Below are 20,946 nucleotides of genomic sequence, written 5' to 3'. Positions count from 1 at the left end.
GAACGACGACAGCTCATAGTTTCTTTGGTATTGTTTGGTATTGCTGTGCATGTCACCGACAGGCATTGCTCAATTATAGCGACAGAATCGATGCCAACCTAACGGAAGCTCGTTCTACAATGGCAGAGAAGTAGGGGTGCAAATAAATTCGGAAAGTTGCCAGGATAACGTAGCGTGAGATGACAGAAAGCAGCCGTATTGGGAGAATTTTCGGCAAGGACATCGTCCTGCTCTGGAAATAAATTCGCAGATGATGGTTATGACATAATCACTTCTTATAGCCCTGTTCGAGCTCAAAAAACAGCAAGAACATGAACAGCCCATGAACTTATGCTTTCTGTAAAGGCTTTCCAGTTACCTTGGTTTCTTTCTCGAAATAATAGAAGTGCCGTAGAATGGTACAACAGTTCTTTCCTGTTGCAGAATTTTCTTATGCTTTCGAAGTCGTTCAGAAGAACGATGGTCCTGAAGTTCTTCCTTAGCCTGAAAGTAAGAAGAGAACTATAGTGATGTTCGCATTGACACGCACTGATTTTAAATGCTTTAATGTCTGTCAAAGGACAACACTACTTCATATATTTTTTTTTAATTTCGAACGTCAGTTTGAGTTTCAATATTTCAGTGCAGAAGATAATTTTGCAAGATCATTTCCTTAAAAAAAGTTCAAAATTATTGCCTTTGAACTTTTCGTTGAACAAATATAATAGTTTCATTTAGAATTGGCGTTCACCTCTTAAGAGGCTTTATTAAGTCAAAAAGTATTTTTAACTTGCACTTTTCTGTCTATTATGTCATAGCATGCACTCAGAATCTGGTCCAATAGTTTCACAAGTTACGTTTGGTAGCAAAAAACCAAAAATGCACATCCAAAGCTTCCGCCAGCGGTGTTCATTGGAAGTTCGCGAACAAAGAATGCCGCGTCGAAAGAGTTTATACCATAAATGTATGGTGGTGCACCGGTCCTATTCTGAGCACATACGCAACACAGTCTTTATTTTTATGGAAAGATGATGCATGATTTTTAACCATTTGATGCATGCATTGACCAATCTCAAAACGGTAGGTCGTCTTCTTTCAGCAGTAGTTTTATGCATGTGTATCTGCCGTGATTGTGGGACAGCTGGGGAGAGAAGCTTTTTTTTTAAATAAATGTTCTGGCCCTACTACGCTATGTACTCGTCTTACTTGTAGAACTGCTAAGTGAATTCATTACATTACGAAGCACCTCTTTTACGTACTACCTCAGCGTTCTGCTAAGCACCAGCTACAACGTCGAAATCAACAGTATTTATTTTTATTCAAAAACGACAAACTTCTCAAGCGCTTGGATTGCTGAACTTTTGTACTTCTCATTCGTACCTGATGACTGGTCCGTACTTCTTCGCCCATTCGATGGCGGTTTTGCAGTGGAAGTCACTGTGGTAAACTTCATTATGGCCCCACAGAGGACTTGCAGGAGGCGTTGGTGGAAGCCTGGTTCCAAGCGGGGCGCGTCGCCACATAAAAAATTCGTGCAGGTATTGAATTGCTGCCCACAACAAAATCATCAATATGGAAGTAACGAGGATGAGTATCATGGTGGTCGCCTTGCTGAAGCCTCCTGGGTAAACTGACAAAAGAAACGCAGATAACAGTGGTTGTCAATTGTTTTCATTCAACCCTTTAAAACTGCATTGAGAATTAGACTCTAATCATTCAATGTATAATTGTTATTTTCATTACACAACGCTAATTCTGTGACAGCAACCGTGGTCAAAGGATTCGGAAGAAAACATGATCACGTGTGATTTGGTGTGAAGCCTCGGATGGAGGACGTTTTCGAATTCCACCTAGTCGGGATGCGGCCGGCATGGCTTTGAATGCATGGCGCCACCTCGTGCTAAGCAATCATAATCTCTCTTAGTGATAATATTGACCATGAGGATGATAATCTTAATGCTTAATATTATACGTTTAGAATCCATGAAAATAGAAGGTCAATTTACAGGTCCTTTAACGCTACATTTTACTAATGGTGTGGCTCAGAGAGGAAACGAGGATAGCCGATATTCTAATTGACATTAAGAGAAAACAGAGAGCTTGGCGGGCCATGCCATGCGCAGGATGGATATCTGGTTACACATTAGAATTGCAGAACGGGTGCCGAGAGAACGACGAGAGAGTGTTTTCTGACGTCAGCCGAGGACGTCAGAAAACTAGGTGGGGTGATGAAATTAGGAAATTCGCCAGCTTAAGTTGTAATCATTGGCGCAGGACCGGATTAGTTGGAGATCGCAGGGAGAGCGGAAGTAAATAGATTGATGATGATTACTACCTAAGCAGAAGTGGTGAAAAAAAATGCATTTTTTAAGGCATTCCACAATGAAAGGTTGCACATGCTGATTGATTTGGTTTCACGAATAATCAAGTTACAAAACCTAGGACTAGGTGAGCAGGCTTCACTTTGCGAAAGTGTTCATTTCATGAACAAAGAACTTGACACGATGGTACTAATACAGGAAAGCCTACTAACCTCAAGTAAGACGCTTTTCTCAGGTAATGAAGCACTCGAAAAGGCAGTGACTGATTTAAAGCCGTATGCGAGAATTATTAATGTGGAAATCAGGAGAATCGCTATATCGCAAGGGGAAGATTGCGGAGCCATTATGAAACGAATTGGTAATGCTATCGATTACCATATCTTAACCACTCATATCGACACGGCCCGCCATTTTGACCGTAGGTGAAATGAAGTGGGCTCATTTCTCGCTTCTACTCTCGCGATAACTTAACTGAGTTCATCTGGAACCACATTGGCTTCACAGGTGGCACTAACACGCCAGCCTATGTGAATGAACACTGGCGTGAATGCCCACGAAGGCGTTCTCGAAGGCGCTGGTACTCAAAAGGAGAATAAGCGGAAGTACTTATGGGCAGAAAACTGCCACGTAGAAGTGCGTAAACCTGATGACAGTGCGGTCTATTGAATCATCAGTGAATCCGAGTTTTGAATCTCCACGCAATGTGTTGTAGTTTTTTGTTTGTACCTTTTTGCTTTTTCACCCTTTCTTTTTTGAAGGCCTTGCTTTCTCCCGTTGACATGAGGTGTTGTCATAGCGCACAAAAACTATCACTAATTTACTTCGGTGCTCCTAGCCTCCGCAAGAACATAGAATCTATTACTAACTTCTTCGTCTCACTTCAGCAGGTCTACGCTTTCGTATACATACCGGAGAGTTGGCTTTGGGAGGCCGACAACAACATCAGTGGTTTTTCATCTTATCAAACAGAATATTGTCATCGTCCAACTCCAGTGGGCTCGGCCACGCAACTGCGAAGGGCGTCGCTCAAACTCATCGCCTTCTTGCCGTGCAGGTACTCGACCTTGCCCTGGCCTGTTTTTCGTCTACCTACGCCTTAACCGGACCCGAAGTAGCAAGAATTCACCGTTCATTTCCCTTGGACTTACCCCCTCTCCCGTCTGATCCGTCACCAGCAGAACGATTGCCCGCGCCCTTGCACAGCAGTCCAGTAGTGTGTTCTTCAGAGCATCCAGTCTGCGCACCGGACGGGCCTTATGGATCACAAGCCAACAGATCGCCAACAGCATCAAGCGAATATGATAAAAGGTGCGGCGCGCTCGAACTGCTCTTCAGTGGGCTGGGCAACGCTACTGCGATGGGCATTCGCTCTAATTCATCGCATTTTTGCGTGCAGGTAACAAGTTGATTTTCTTTACACGCCCCCCGTACTCGCTACCCTGCGCTCTTAGCGTTGCCGAGCCCACGCTTTTGTTTATCCATTGCATATGACTGTGCCGAGGTTGTTCTATCGCTGTTAATTCTGTCGGGCGATGTCGAACTAAACCAAGGGCCTACTCTTCGTTCCGCGTCCAGTCAAACAATTGGTAATGAAGCAGTTGGCGAAATAACGGCCGCGCTTGAAGAACTGAAGTCAGGACAGTCATCGTTACTTAATGAAATAAAACATATCCACGCCAAGTTGTCGCAAAATGACAAATCGTTTCAAGAAATTCGGAACCGCCTTCTTAAAATTGAGCAGGATTGTTCGTCCGTTTCCGCACTGAAAGAAAAGTTAGATGACGTTGAAGCTGTCGCAAACGAAAACGCAGATAAGCTTTCCCAATTTTCGTCAAAAATGGATGCCTACGAAGATAATGCCCGCAGATCAAACCTTCTATTTTATGGCATAACCGACCACCCCGAAGAAACTTGGAACAAAGCCAAATGTTTGCTGATTGAACTCTGCAAAACGAAGCTCAACGTTGATTTGCAGCCAGTTGACATTGAACGCGCACACAGGATTGGCTCTTTGATGTAAACAAAACAAGGCCTATAATTGCCAAGTTCGCGCACTTCAAAGTTAAAGAGAGCATTCTGGCAAACTCGGGTAAAGTGAACGATACTGATTTCAGTGTATGACCAGACTATTCACCAAACATGCGGCTCGCACGCAAGAAACTTGTTGCAATTGCAAAACCTCAAGGCAAACATTAAAAGCTTCGACACAACAGGTTAATAATGAACAGCTCCACCTATGTATATGCTCATTCAACGGACAAAGTAATCCAACGACCATCATAGAAAAAACAATGATCCTAGTGAACAACAAAGGAAATGCCTTCTTTCGATTTCATATACCAACATTAGAAGCATTCTGCCAAAACTCGACTCGGTTTCTAACCTTATCTCCACCACAGATAGCAACGTTCTTATTCTAACGGAAACTTGGTTAACCACAACCATTGACAACACTCAAATTCAGATTGCCTTAACCGACTTCGATATATTCCGTTGCGATTGTGATGTGAGGCGAGGAGGAGGAGTGTTAATAGCCACTAACCGCAACCTTCATTGCTTCAAAATTGATATCTCCTCTCCATTGGAAATACTGTTTGTGTGCACTAAAAATTCTCACCCACCCTCAATATTCGGATCTTGTTACCGTCCTCCTGATGCCGATTCAAGCTTTGTTGCATGCTTCCATGTGGCACTTTGCATTCTGGCACATTCTTTTCCTAACGCGCCAATCATTCTATTCGGCTATTTCAACTTTCCAACAATAGTATGGTCTAACATAGCGCGAACATTATCGAAGCGCAATGCAGAAAGTCAATTTCTTGACATGTGTCTTACGTTTGGCTAATCTCAGCTCATCCTCAATCCAACAAGGCATATAAATCAATCGTCCACCTTGCTCGACCTCTTGTTCGCCACGCATTCTGACAACTTTTCTGAGATAACATTTTTGCCCGGGCTTAGTGATCATGCTGTAATCCACGCTAGTTATCAATTTCATATAGCATATCCCCCAAAATAAGAAAGATCATAACGCTCTACGACAGAGGGGATTATGTCGCGTTCAATGAAAAGTTAACTCAGTTCAGTTACTCCTTTATTGAAACGTTCACTTGTCGTTACGTTGAAGGTAACTGGTTATAGTTTAAATCCAAAATGCAAGAACTAACGAAAGCCCATATTCCTACCATCACTGTAACTGAACAGCCCCCATCCCCTTGGTTTAATAACGCATTAAAACGCCTGAACAATAAAAACAAAAGGCTTTATCGTATCGCCAAGCCATCTAACATGTCACGCACATGGGAAAAGTACCGCTGCATTTACAAAACATTTCAGTCACAAGCTAACAAAACTAAGCAATCATTCTTTTCAACCTCGCTTCCTGATATGCTACGTAATAACCCTCGTCAATTCTGGAAGGTTGTCAATCCAAGCCCAAAGAAATCGCTAAAAATTCTTGACCAAAATGGCGTCCCTATCCCTGATACTGAACTTGCAACAACACTTAATTCAACATTGTGTTCAGTTTTTACCAAAGAATCTGAAGGCAATCTTCCTTATTTCCCTAACCCTCAATATCCTCTCATGCCAGTCATAACGTTTGAACCTGCTGGCACTTGCAGACTAATAGAATCTCTGAAGCTAACTTCATCGGCTGGCATTGACAAAATTAACGCGAAAGTGCTGAAAAATACAAAAGATGTCACTAGTGTCTCCTTATCACACATTTTTCAGCAGTCACTCTCGTTTGGAGTGGTGCCGCAGGACTCGACGACAGGGAAGATCATTCCAGTCCACGGAAAAGCTTCTTCAACGTCATGTCTTGACTACCGGCCAATTTCCATTACCAGCATTTGTTAGAAACTGATGAAGCATGTCATCTTTTCCCGCATCGTGAGATTTCTAATTTCTAAGAACTTTTTTCATCATAGTCATCACGGATTTCTGAAGAGCTTATCTTGCGATACTCAATTTGCACTCTTTATAAATGACATCAGTTCCCAATTAGACCTTAATGTACCCGTAGACTCATTGTTTTTAGATTTCAAGAAAGCTTTTGATAAGGTACCCCACAACCGTCTTTTCTTGAAACTTTAAGTCCTGAATCTCAATCACCTAATTTTAATTGGTCGCACAGCTTTCTCACCGGCCGGCAACAGTTCGTTTTTGCAAATAACTTTTCATCCCCTCTGTCTCCTGTGCTTTCTTGGGTTCCTCAAGGTTCTGTTCTTGGCCCCCTCCTCTTTTTAATCTCCACTAATGACTTCCTAATGACATATCTTCTAACATACGCCTATTTGCGGACGACTGTGTTATTTACCGACCCATTAACAATAGCTCAGATGTCCCTGCCCTCCAGCGTGACTTACAAATAGTTGAAAAATGGTGTTAGACATGGTCAACGTTATTAAGTGTAAATAAAACCTCGTTAATCTTTTTCAATCGTCGGCATTCTTATGTAGCACCAGCATATCTTTTAGGTAATTCAATTATATCCTCTGTGACCTGTTATAAATACTTAGGGCTTATCTCAACGCAATATCTTTGTATGGTCCTCTCACATCGCTAAAATAACTAACGAGGCTAACCGCACCTTAGGCTTTTTCCGGCGACATCTGAAATTTACCCCTGCTCCGGTAAAAAATGTTGCCTACAAATCTATGGTAAGGCCCAAACTTGGATACGCATGCTCAATTTCGGACCTTCATTATACTAATCTTTCTAACATGTTTGAATCTGTCCAAAACTGCGCCGCCTGTTTTCTCTTCCATGACTATTCTTGATATACTAGTATCACAGCGCCAAAATCTAATGCGAATCTTCCTAGACTAGAAGCGAGACGTCAAATTTCCAGGCTCATTCTATATCACAAGTTTTATCATGCCCCGATCGGTAACAGCGTCATATCACCAGCTCACTGCCATCCATCCCGGACTAATCATTCAAAGTCAGTGTACCCCCCGCATACGCTCACATCATCCCATCTTTATTCGTTTTTTCCACGTACAGCGAGGGACGAATGATCAGCCTGAAAAAGCGGCGGACCACTCCAGTGCGACTGCGTTCAGGAGTGCCATCGAATGCATTTTTCTTCGAAGCAGCCCACCCCTCATGCAAAACACCTCTCCACGGGCATTTGAGGAATAAATAAATAAATAAATAAATAAATAATATTCATGATGGTGCCGCCATTTCTATTTCACAAATGTCATATATACACACAGATTTGATATGGCAGTTCAAGTGAGTCATTGTGAAAGAGTGTGGGTAGAGGTCGACTGGTCATTCCTTAGCCACAATGAGAACTTTGGGCTCAATTCACTAAGCTGCGCTGTTTGTAGGCAGTTTCTGAGCCAAAATTTCTGACGCTGAGATAAGGCCATGACCGGAGTGGCAGCGCATTTATGTTATGACGTATCAGAGCAAGGAGAAAGAAACGCTCGGAGTAAATGACAAGAAATGGGAGATGTGCACTCATCTTCTAGTACCATCGCACATCATGCATTTGTAGTTGAGGCTACGTTCTTACAGCAAATCACAGCACACCCCTGGTCGTGCTTCCTTTTCCTGGCGTCTGCTACATCACCGACAACCGCAACCGCGCTCGCCCATTCACGGCACCACCGTCGAAATAGTTGGTGTGAAAACGTTACAGATTGTTCTGACCTTTCTGCGAGATATAGGCCTGATGAACTCATGATAACATATTTGGTCCAGAAAGAGATGCTCAGTTGGGGCAACTGCCTGCCAGGCCTGCCAGGATAACCCCAACCTGTATACACCGCCAACAACACTACCACCGTATTACAAAGCGGCTAAATGGCTTTATTCCGACAGTGAAAAAGGAAAAAAAAGGTGTGTAGTCTATAGCTCGTTTGGCCTCAAGGCAACGGGGGTCCAGCATTACTACGTTAACGGCTATAGTATCTGATCGTGCTTCACGCGGTTGAGGGTGCGGTATTGTAAATGCCGCGCATAGGCGAAATGTCGCCTCCCTGGGCAGCCGGTACCGTCTAAAGTGCTAAATTACATTGTCATCGACCACCAACCGACGACGAAATGCGCGCTCCCTTCGCATACGATCATTGTAGAGGGCCTGGAGAGCCATTAAAGCAGCCCTAAAAAAGAGATGCGGATAGAACTCTTCGCTAGAAACCATGCCAATCTAAGACAGAAAATTTTGCTACTCTCAAAAACTAGGGAGAGTATCCCAAGTGTAAAGAGGCTGATTTACTCTCGCAGAATTTTGAGAGGAGTGAAATGCATTGTTCACTCTGTCGCCAAGGAGAGAGTGGAATGTGCTTCTCATTCTGCCCTTCTGGGAGAGAGAAGAATGCCCGTTCTAGTCTTGCGGCAATAGAGAACAAAACGTAGGGTAAGCTTCTGCTTCAACTGCAGGAGGAAGGCGCCAAACATGGCGATGCATCACTCACACACGCTGAGCGAAGAACACACGGTTTTGCTTCTAAGAGAACAGGCGACCACAGTGCAAAGGAGTGCGGAGCCAGTGCTGTACTTTTTCACTCAGGGTTGCCCCACCGCGCGTGCGCGCAGCACAGCGGAACAGTACAGCATCGGAGAAAGGTGATCAATCCAGTGAGCATGAACGGAGGCCATGCCAGGGAGAACATGCGTCGCCCTCACGGGTCGCCGCAAAACCAGGACAGTCCTTCGAAATTCGTTGGTTATAACGACAAACCCAGTACGGTAAGTGAATTCTAACTTACGTTCAAATTCTTCGATATGACATTCCATCGCCAGCAAGCAGCCACGACGTTTAGCCGACGTGACAGACAACGGACTAGGCAAGCACGCTGTGTCTCTCGATGCAAATCGAAAAAGCCAGTCGTCTCGCTAAATACATGTGATTTCATCACTTTTCGCTATCCGAAAGAGCTTTGAAAATCGTAAACCCTGCCAAAACTATGGTATGTCCAATACGACCTGAGGCGAGGGGATGCATAATATGGTTTGTTTACCAGGCCATGATTCCAAGCCTATGCGGAGCGTGCTTAGCGTGCCTTTTGTGTTTATGAATTTATTAAGTTTGGCAGTTTACTGTGTGTAGAACGCTGTTGAAATAAGGAGTAAAATAACAGAAAGCGTCCTTTTGTGGGCGAAATGCTTTTGTTATGATTTAATAAGCCGCGCGCATGTCGGGGTCTTTCGTCCATGAGTAATCAGCGACGACTGAAGTTACGTGCAATGCCAGTGCAAGTTTTGAAATTTTGCCGCAGTTATTCAGCTGCATGCTGCATGAGGTCATTTGGGCACGTTACATTGAACACACTGAAAACTCATGCAGAATTCATATTTTAGGCTGAATTAGACTGAGCTGTTCTTGCTCATGTATTGAAATTGGATGATAATATCTGATTTTATGTCTCGTGTTGCGGTTTCCGAGCCCAGTGCTAACGTGAAAGGGCGCTTATGTGTATGAACTCGGTGAATTGGCAAGCGGCAAGTTATGCATCGAAACCGAATATAACCGCTACTCTATGGTTATACAGTTGCAGGAGAGCTTTGCATACGCTTACTGTTTTGGACATGCCTGTGCCTTTGCTAATGTGAGTTGGCGCTGCAGAGTTATGCCATATGAACAGGTAAATCACCCTTCCTCTGAGGGTTACAAACGTAAGCTGTGCATTTTGCTACTGCGTGGCAGATTAAAATGTGTTTATTGCTTTAATATTTTAGTAGAGAAATAAATCACCAAAATAAAATGTTGCCTTAATTCTGTGTTACCAATCGTCTGTCATACACAAAACAAAGGGTAGGTACAGTCAACTAATTACTGCGGTCTAACTGCAAATTCTGCATACCTTAAAGAAAATAAACTGCTAGATTTCAAACTGCAGCAACAGTCGAAACTGTCAAGAATGAACTTCATTGCGTACCTGATAAATGAAAATAAGTTCATGCCTTTTAGTAAGCTTAGATGCCGGCCGCAGTGAAGTGTTTCTTCAAATGTGAGTCAGCTTGCCATAATAAGTCTTGTTGCTCATTTTTATATGCAAATCCCGTAATATCCATTAAACTGGAGGACCATATTTTCATCCTTACTGAGCATCATGTTTGCAGATTTGATCTTCAAACTATGGCTTGAGCATGACAAAACAAGAGACCATGTGAGGAAAACAGTGGGCACGTGCTTATGCTATGTCACGAACGGTGTTTGTGACACACCAGACTAATGACAGACTTACCACATCATATAATGACCTATATTCTATTTATTAGTAGGCCGATTGTAACATTGGTACTAAAAAAGGATGAAATGTTGGTTATTTCTTTTTGGTTTAAATCTAAAAATTGAAGTTTGGCAGTTGCTTATTGCTCTGATTTAGATGTTTCGCAGGCATTTCGCCAGGAAGACTAAGGGCTAAGACTTTTTTTAGTGCAGTGATCTTATTTCTTTACTGTCTTGATATTTTTACACTATGTCCTCGCATTGACTTCTGCACACGATATTTTTCAGGCGCCCACTCTCTATGATACAAGAAGGCAGCTGCAGGGACACAAGGATGTCAAAGGGCTAGCTAAACACGACTCCACGTGTTGTACATGAGCCCACTCCAAAGAATCAAAACACATTGCCTCGCAACTTGGACGAGAAATCTAGAATGTGGGTTTATTGGCGGTACCATTTCACTAAATGTCACCACAACTTTCAAAATGCACTATGTCACACCGAGATGAAAATTCTCACGTGCTGTAGGCAGTCAAATTAACATGGAATTTTTGTAATTTTTTTGATGAGAAAGTCAAAATAAAGTATGCTTTCTGGAGACAAACACACACGAGCAAGTGTCATTCAAAAATTAGAAATATGTTTAAAAGGAAGCTGATTACTTTTGTGAGAAGTGAGCAGTTCTTGTCTTGCCCGTCAACAGATATATCCATGTGACAAAAATAGTTGCACAAAAACATTGCAGATTTGCTAAGTTACATAATACGTACTTGCAGTGAGCAGGGTGCCTGTGTTGACAATAAAAAGCAACAGTTGATGCTTGACTAGCTGCTGACATAATTTAAGAGCACGTAAATGCAAGGGTGCAAATACAAACAACTGCTATTCCGTATTTTAAGTACTGACATGAAGCAGACAGGTTTTCATAACCTGCCTTTTATCTGTTTTGATACCTAAATTTACATGTGTTGCTTCCTCTTAGATTCCAGAAAGGGAAATTATTGCGGGCAGAGTACCCCAGGTTTGACCCGCCGTGGTTGCTCAGTGGCTATGGTGTTGGGCTGCTGAGCACGAGGTCGCGGGATTGAATCCCGGCCACGGCGGGCGCATTTCGATGGGGGTGAAATGCGAAAACACCCGTGTACTTAGATTTAGGTGCACGTTAAAGAACCCCAGGTGGTCAAAATTTCCGGAGCCCTCCACTACGGCGTGCCTCATATTGAGAAAGTGGTTTTGGAACGTAAAACTCCGCCATTAATTAATTACCCCATGTTCAAGAAGTCATGATAGCCTATGTGCATGCTCACGAAACCCGTTGGTTAGAACCGTTCGTGGTTCCCGAAGCGGGAGCAAGGCCTTTAAGTGTGTACACCGTGGCGCGCACCTCCCGTTTTAATTAGAAGCCGCAGAATTGTTTGCAACTGAAAAAATTATTCGCCACATATAAAACGGTTGTATCTCCTCCTGTGAAGTAGTCATATGAGTGCTTTTGACAGGTATTAGAGATTTTGATTAGTGTGACTCAATCTAGTGGCCAACGAAGTATGCTATTGGAGGCACGCAAGCATTCAATGCAAAAAACAGAGCATCTGGGTGGAACACTTCTACAGCAATTGGGGGATTTGAACATATGGTGCTAATATATCAAAAGCCCCTTAGTTTGATAGTTTCCGCAGACATAATTATTATAGGTCAAAATAAAATAATATATTGACACGTGTACTTGCCTATCTTTATCAGGCGATCACGGTTTACCGCCTAACAAATGTTATCGCACAGCGCAGGACGCGTCTGCATGTATCGGAAGTTTCTGCAATGTTATCGATGGTTCCATCCGCTGCCTGTGACCGGACGTTGTTTAATCTGATTGCATGTGTGCGCGATGCGAATATTGTAGAACTTTGTGGAAGACACACGGGTCCCAGCGATTGCTCTGGAACATTCGACGACTGATGTATAAAAGCCGACACGCTTGACCCGCTGATCAGATTTTCGACGATCACTGACTGTGTTCACCCTTTTCGTTGGGCATTGAGTGTAGACTGTTTTTCTGGGGACATGTTCGCCTAATAAAGTTAGTTTCGCCATTCACAGTTTTCTTGCTGTGTCCTCAACCGTCACTGCCCCGTGACATCTGGTGGAGGTGCTTTGCGTTCTCGTACCGGACGCCCCCACAAAGCCGTGACCCAAGTCCGAATGCGGAAGACAACACGAACGTCGACAAGAACCAGCGAGGTAGCCGCAGGCTGCAAGGACGGACCCTAGAGCACGGATTTTGCTTGAGACGACCAGCAATATCGTCGCCCAGTCAGCCCCAATGGCAGCCCAGCGTCCTCCATCGTGCTGCAGCAGCCCAGGCATCCTCCGACGTTCCGGGTTTCAACATTCGAGCGTCGTACGCCGAGAACGAGCCCAAGCACAACTAGAAACTTGACCGCAGCTGCCTAATCATGCCACCGCGATTTTTACAGAATATATGAGCCCCATATTCCGCCACGCCGACCAGGAAATGTCCGAGGAGAAGAAAGTCCGCCTACTGATGCGTGGTGTAATGTAGGAAATTTTCACCGGAATGGTACCAAGCTCACCGAATACCGTCGATGAGTTTCTTCGCGAGTCCACCAGCATAGAGAAGACGACGGAAATGTGAAAGCGGCAATTCCACCGCTGCACGAACTCGACAAACTACGCCGGAGTTCAGTCACTTGCCACCGACGATCTGCGCACGACTATCCGAGCGGTCGTGCGAGAGGAGCTACAGAAGCTGTTCCCTTCATCACAGCCCCAAGTGACTTCAATTGCCGAAGCCGTCCGTGTGGAGCTCCAACAACACGGAGTAGCCCCTGAATCGCCGCAGCCTCCACCGCAGCATTGACATACGCCGCTGTAGCCCGCCGCCACGTTCCTCCGCACCCAAGGCAGGGCCCAGTGACGACACAGTTCCGTCGCCCGCCACCAACTCCGCCGCCAGCACGCCAATCCGTCACCCCACGCAGCATTCCGGGTGGTGGTCCGCCCGACCACCGCCCGCTCTGCTACCACTGCGACGAAGCCGGCCATGTGTACCACCGATGCCCATACCGCCACCTGGGATTGCGAGGTTTCGCCGTCAACGCAGCGGGCCCGAGGAAAAGTGAATGCTCTTGTGACATCGCCGATTGCTTCGCCGCTATTTAGTGGAGCCCTCAACGACCGTCCCGTACGCCGTCACCAGGCCGCTACCTGTCACCGCAGCGCCATCCATACACTGGCCCAGCCCGGGGCCGGTCTGTGAGCCCATATTGGGAAATCTAAAAAGTGCAACCGATGGAGGGGCAGTTACTATTCGTCGAACTGACCAAGATCCTCCGCTGCCTACGAAGACTAGGAAGAGACTACGTCGACGACATAAGGACACGTCGTGGTCCCGATGAAGTTTGGAAGCAAAGAATACGCAGACGAATGACCACCTGACGACGCCACGTACCAGCGACAAGTCGTGATCCGACGCCAATGCCTAACTGTAACGCAAGACAAAGAACCACCGACCTAGACGAGCTTCTCGACGGCCACGCTGTCACCACCTTAGTAGACACAGAAGCCGATTACTCCATCATGAGTGGACCCATCGCCGCCCAGTTGAAGAAAGTTAAGACTGCATGGGAAGGCGTGTCAACTCGAACCACTGGACACCTTGGATTTTCCCAGGCACTACCGAGGATACAGGAAATGTATTATTGGACGTGCCTGACCGCCGACGTCGCTCGTTATGTCACAACATGCCGGGCCTGTCAGCGACGCAACACACCACGGACAAGGCCAGCGGGATTACTCGCCCAATCGAGCCTCCTTGCCGACCATTTCAGCAGATCGGGATGGACTTGTTGGGACCATTGGACCTTGTTGGGACGGACTACCTCACCCGCTTCGCCGAAAGGTAGCGCAGCCGAAGTGGCGAAATTCTTTGTCGAGAACACCTTGCTGCAACATGGCGTCCCAGAAGTCCTCATCACCGACAGAGGAACGGCATTTACAGCAGATCTCATCCAAGCAATTCGGCAATACAGCCAGACAAGCCACAGGAGGACAACTGCCTACCAGCCGCAGACGAATGGTCTCACGGAGCGCCTGAACGAAACCCTCGCCTACATGCTAGCAATGTACGTTGACTTCGAACATAAGATCTCGGATGCCATTCTGCCTTACGTAACCTTCTTTTACAACACGGCGGTGCCAGAAACAACACAGATCACGCCGTTTAGACTGGTTTACAGAAGAAACCCGACGACAACGCTCGACGCCATGCTGCCGTACCTCACTGACGAAAAGAATCTTAATGTGACTGCATATCTCCAGCGCGACGATGAAGCCCGGCAGTGCTCCCGCCTTTGGATCAAGAACCAGCAGTGTACCGATAGCCGACACTACCACCTCCGACTACGCTTCGCCGAGTACCATTCCACGACCGTGTCTGGGTTTGCATCCCAATACGCTGACTAGGACTCAGTGAGAAACTACTGCGACGCTATTTCAGACCCTACGAGGTCATCCGACGTATTGGCACACTGGACAATGAGGTCTTGCCAGGCGGTATTTGGCAGTCACAGGGGCACCGCGCACAATCTGAAGTGGTCCATGAAGTGCGTCTTAAACCCTTTTACGCACGCTGATGCAGTACCTTATTTTGTTGTTTCTTTGTTACGAGAATTTTTTTAATTACTTTCCTTTGTTTGCAGCATCGGGTTGATGCTTGTTAAGAGGGGGGTATTGACACGTGTACTCGCCTATCTTTATCAGGTGACCACGGTTCACCACCTAACAAATGTTATCGCACAGCACGGGACGCGCCTGCATGTATCGGAAGTTTCTGCAATGATATCGATGGTTTCATCCGTTGTCTGTGACCAAGCGTTTCGTAATCTGATTGCATGTGCGCGTGACGCGAATAATGTAGAACATCGTGGAAGGCACGCGGGTCCCATCGACTACTCTAGAATATTCGACGACTGATGTATAAAAGCCGACGTGCTTGACTCACTGATCAGGCTTTCTACAATCGCCGACTGTGTTCGCTGTTTTTTTTGAGCATTGAGTGTAGCCTGTTTTTCTGGGCACAGGTTCGCCCAATAAAGTAAGTTTCGCCATTCGCAGTTTGCTTGCTGTGTCATCAACCGTCAGTACGACGTGGCAATATTTCCGCACATGGTAAATTTCTTGACTTAAGATAGACTGCACAACGAGGTACTGTATTAGTCTTCCAAGAGACATATACTTGTTTTGAGAGGAAGATGATATTCTATGAAGCGCGAAAATGTTTCTTACTTTAACCTACCTCAACCCTTTGAGGGTCGATGCCGTAAATATACGCGCCGCGAATAGGTCCGAAAATGGTCGATGCCGTATATTTACGGCGCCGTCTGTACGTTTAAAACGCGCGCTAATTAACTAACTTTTTCTTGCCTGGCATGTGGTGCCACTATGTGAGAATACACGGAATTTTTTTCTCGCGTCTCTCTCTTTCGGTTTTCGTTGTATAGTTTTTTTTCCTCCGGCGCGTCTGCTACCGCTCGCGCATTGGCACCCTCGCGGGCGCGCGGTGGTTAGTTTTGGTTTCGTTTCGCACGCGCTTTCGGCTTCTTTCGCTCGCAAAACTGATGGCTATGTCGCTATTATCGCTCAAAGGGTGGCTGCCTGTTGCTCGTTTGTTGCTCCCAGGGGTCCGCATATGAAGGATGCCGCCGTGCATGCGTTTCCTTTTTTCGCACTTTATTCAGAAGTTGCCTCCCACGGCTGCTCAGGGAAGCAGTACCCAGAGTAGGTGCCACGTCTGCGCCAACACCACTCGGCAGCAAAAACGTCGCAAGGGCACAAGGTACATGTGCGCTGAGTGCAACAAACCGCTCTGTGTGGAGCCATGCTTCAAGGCCTACCACACGCTGAAAAAATATTAGTGCAAGAGGAACGTTTGAGACTTGCGAAAAATTTTCGTGTGCGCATTCTTCTTGTGTATTTTTCTCGTGTGGACATTATGTATAACAATGCGCCAATTTTTTTTAAATTCTTATAACACTATTCGCTATATTTTGTTGTTTTTCCTGAATAAACAGTACATATATGCCAATGCAAAACATTTTTTTTCTCACTTTACGGTCACCCTATAAAAATTACGGCAAATTTTTTTCGAAATAGGTCCCTCTGAAGAATTTAAATGTGCAATAAAAAAAATCGACCCAGGGTGGTCGCATATGGCGGAAAAAATCGACCCTCAAAGGGTTAACCACATCAATAGGAAAAAGCTTTGGTTAAAGGTACGTCGTTCATTGGGCTAGAATACACATAGTCGCATGCAAAATCCACGCGGAAGAAGGAATATCTAAAACAGGATAGTGGCTTTCCCAATTTATGATCACCTTTTTTGCCTTTTTTCGTGTACTATACTGCCTGTGCCTATGCTTATGTCGCCATTGATGGACCATATTCATCACATCTGATTTATGGTTTACATCTGAAGCCATGCTATACTTTAGTTAGATTGCATTTTCAAGTAGTCACAATAATTGATCACATAATTAGTCAACATACGCCTCAGAAGTATAGCCTTTATTCCGTAATGCAGAATGAAAGGCTACCATATATGACAAGAAATTTGACGCACAAGATTTTAATGTCAATGGACCTTGCAGTTTTACATTCATTTGCTACCAACTAAATATGTAAAGTTAGTTTAATTTGTGAGAAAGTGTAACCGATCGATACCAACAGCACCAGGAAACTACTTTTAGTTGTATGAGGACGCCAACAAAATGGGAAATATCATACGTCTGTGTACCGCTCTGAGACCGACCGGTATATTGCTGCAGAAGGACAAGACACGCTTAGATACAATAGGGTGCAGCCCATACATGAATAGCTTTATGGGAAATATTTATATCCAAAGCGAGACCTGCGGCCTCACATGAAAGTATACGATAGATTTCTAAATGCACTGTACTCTCAGACAGTAACATCCATACGTTGTACATGATGCCATAAAATAAGATGTGGTGTTAAAATACTACACAAAAAAGCTTCATTTCATCAACTCGGCGACTACAGATTACATTCATTCCACTAAGCATAGTCGTAGGTGCTGGATATGCAGAAATGAAATATTCCCCATACGTAAGTATTGCGAATCCCTTCTAACGTGACCATGGCTCCACATCGTGACCGCTTTCACACTATTGGGAAGAGTACTAGCACTCCATTCGGAAGAAGTACAATCTCTCTGTTAGAGAGAGGGAGAGGGAGTAATATAGGAAGGCAGGGATATTAACCAGTCAATATTCTGGTTGGCTACCCTAGGATAGGGGAAGGGAGAAGGGGAAGCGAGAGAAAGGAGAGAGCAGGTGTAGATACGTGTACGGACATCACTTGAGTTAAAGCCGCTCGCGCAAACCAGAAGTTCTGAGAAAGCCCAAAATTGCCTTCTTTGCCTTCTGAGCCGATGATCTGTTGGGACGGTACTCTGGTAGTGTCTGTTCACTCAGAGGCGATCATCTAATTTCCTCAATGTGTTGGAAAAAGATTGTCATTGTGCCAGAAATTGAGGACAATGGCACAATAAGTGTTCAATGTTCTCCTTGCATCCGCAAACATCACATCAGGACAATCAGGCATTCCAATTAGGGCTGAGTAGGCATTCGTAAAGCAACTCCAAGTCATAACTGACAGCGAAGAGACCCTTCACGTCGGTGTATACCGGCTGGGGGTCTGAGATGAAGTGGCGGGTTTAGTCTGTGCAGTCTTGTGCGTCTTGTATTTGCGGTATTCCACTCTGCTAAGGAGATCGTGCGTGCTAGAATGCCAAGTTATCTCGCGGTGCCGGTCCTTGAGAGAGGAATGGGGACGCAGCGGTCTTCTTGGTTTCATCATTTTCTATGATCCCGCAGTGACCTGGTATCCACTGGAAAGAGATATCATGGCCTTCTTCTCTAAAGTGTTGGACAAGTTCCATGATTTCGCACGTGAGCTGATCGTAAGCTGCATCTGGGAGAAATGACTGCACACATTGCAAGGCCAGCCTTAAATCGCAGACTTCCCATTTTCTAGGACTTTCAGGATTTATCACATGAAGCCCGTCGCGGAGAGCCGCGAGCTCTGCAGCTCTAGGCGTAGTGACATGGGAAGTCTTGAACCAATGGGTTATTCTCATTGTTGGTATACCTTCAGCGCCACCAGAACTGGTTGATGTAGTTGATCCATCAGTGCAGACGTGTTTGCAGTCGCTGTATTTCTCGTACAAGAGAAGTAAAGTTAGTTGATTGAGCGCTGATGATGGCAAGTACGGCTTTTTCTGAAGTCCTGGGAGTGTAAGGCTTACTTGAGTACGGCGCATATACCATGGAGGAATGGAAGGCCTTGCCGCAGGTGTGTAACCTGACCAGAGACAGGCACGGTGTACGAAGACAGTCACACTCAATGTCGTGTGAGGCATATCTACTGGGGAGACTTGCGAGGTGGTGGGTAGGGGTCCGGGCGAAGTGTCTTTTGAGCACAATGCGTTGGCGGGCTAGTTGCTGCGAATCCATGAATACTTTGTTTAGCGCAAAACAACATATACAAGAAAGACGACAGGATAAGGCGCTCTTATGTGCACACGCATTGTTTCAATGCTAATGTGCGGTATAATAGTGTAATCTTGAGCGACTGCAATAACTTTAGTCGTTGACGCACTCCGCGGTAGACCAAGGCATATCTTGAGGGCTTGGGCTTGGATGCTTTGGATTTAATTCAGGTTGGTTCTGCAGGTGTTGGACATGAGCTGCAGGCTGTACCGCAGGAATCCAATAAAAAGGAACCTCTACAGTTGCAGCATGGATTGTATTGGCACTCCACAGGTTTTTCCTGCAAGGAACTTCAACATATGGTAAATTCCTGCGAGGCATTTTCTCACATAATTCACGTGAGGGGTCCAGGAGAGATTTTTGTCAATGACCACTCCCAAAAATTTGTGACTCGTGCAGTACGAGATCAGTTGTTTGTCGACGGATATCACGTATGGAGACAATAATTTCCTGGTAAACTTTTCGTATGATATATGAAGTTCTTCTCCTCGAAGGTAGGATGATCTTAAAGTGGCTGCCTTTTGAAGCCGCGCGCGAAGCTGCAGTCACGTCACACCCGACGTCCAAATGCAAATGTCGTCGGCATATATGGAGAGCCTAACAGTACATGGCAGGATGTCGGCAAGGCGCATGAGTGTTAGACAGAAGAGCGTTGGGCTCAGTACTCCGCCCTGAGGCACCCCACGGTTACTGTAATGTTGGGAGGTCGGGTCATCCTGGGTAAGTATGAAAAAGGATCTCTTATGTAGATAGCTACTTATCCAAAAATAGACTTTGCCGCCAAGTCCTACTGCTTCTATGGCATTGAAAATCGCTTCATGCGTTACGTTATCGTACGCTCCTTTAACATCCAGAAACAGGGCAGCGGATAATCTTTGCAGGACTTCTTGTGCTCGACGTACGTCACCAAGTCGATAACGTTGTCTATGGAAGAACGGCCACGCCTGAAACCGGCCACTGCATCTGGATATACCTGGTTATGTTCGAGGTACCATTCTAGCCGTGCTAGAACCATCCTCTCCATTAGTTTTCTGATGCAACTTGCAAGCGCAATTGGTCGGTATGATGCAATGTCTACAGGCGACTTGCCAGGCTTGCCACCGTACTTGCCAACCGTACCGGCGACTTGCCAACCGTACCTGTCCGCCAGGATCTGTTGAACAGGAGCAGGATCACTTTCCGAGCTTATTCGCCAAGATTACATAGGACATGGTAGGTTATACCGTCGGGTCCTGGTGAAGATGAACGCTTGTACAAGGCCAGTGAAGCTTCCAGTTCCTCCATGGAGAAGGCACTGTCCATGCGGGGGTCGCGTGAACTCGGTGAGTGATGGAGCGTCAATGGACCAGCGGAACTAGTTTAGCCAGCAATCATCCTGCAGTAAGCATCCGCGACGTCACTCTCGCTGCATTGTTGGTGAAGGGCCAAAGACTTAAAAGGGTGGCGCTGACGAGGGGTTCCATGGAGACCACGAACAGTTCTCTATATGTGGGACGAAGGTTTTTGTGTATCCAAAGACTCGCACAATGACTTCCATCTTTGCGATGCGAGTTTGTCCATGGACGCTGAATTTTCTTATGGGTCCTTCTGGCAAACGTCAAGTCATGTACAGCCTTCGTGCACCTGTATATCCGCTCTGCACGGCGAGGAATTGCACGAAGCTTCTCTAGCTCAATGTCGTAATCGGTGCGTGTATACGTTCTCGGAACCGGATGATTGGCAGCCTCTAGGGCACCCTTTCTGATGTCCTCTAGGCTGGTGGACAAGTCATGACGACAGCCGTCTTCGACAATTCATTTGAACATCGGCGAGTCTATACATTGTGTGGCGTCGGCTAACTTGGAGTCCGTCAACCCTTCAATCCTAAAAT

The 20,946-nt window shown here is 45.6% G+C and overlaps 1 protein-coding gene across 1 annotated transcript in view; it reads right to left on the bottom strand.

Annotated features, from left to right (window-relative positions):
- Positions 1-20,946, bottom strand: part of LOC142588613 (cytochrome P450 2C20-like) — an 89,684-nt gene that overhangs the window by 53,384 nt on the left and 15,354 nt on the right. The window contains exons 2-4 of the mRNA XM_075700448.1: positions 3,449-3,536; positions 1,360-1,609; positions 359-483 (exon numbers count right to left, since the gene is read on the bottom strand). Of these exons, the coding sequence (XP_075556563.1) occupies positions 359-483; positions 1,360-1,609; positions 3,449-3,536 (463 nt within the window). The remainder of the gene's footprint in view (positions 1-358; positions 484-1,359; positions 1,610-3,448; positions 3,537-20,946) is intronic.

The sequence above is a fragment of the Dermacentor variabilis genome, chromosome 7 (assembly GCF_050947875.1).
Source record: "Dermacentor variabilis isolate Ectoservices chromosome 7, ASM5094787v1, whole genome shotgun sequence".
NCBI lineage: Eukaryota > Metazoa > Arthropoda > Arachnida > Ixodida > Ixodidae > Dermacentor > Dermacentor variabilis.
This window is presented reverse-complemented; position numbering and strand designations above follow the sequence as displayed.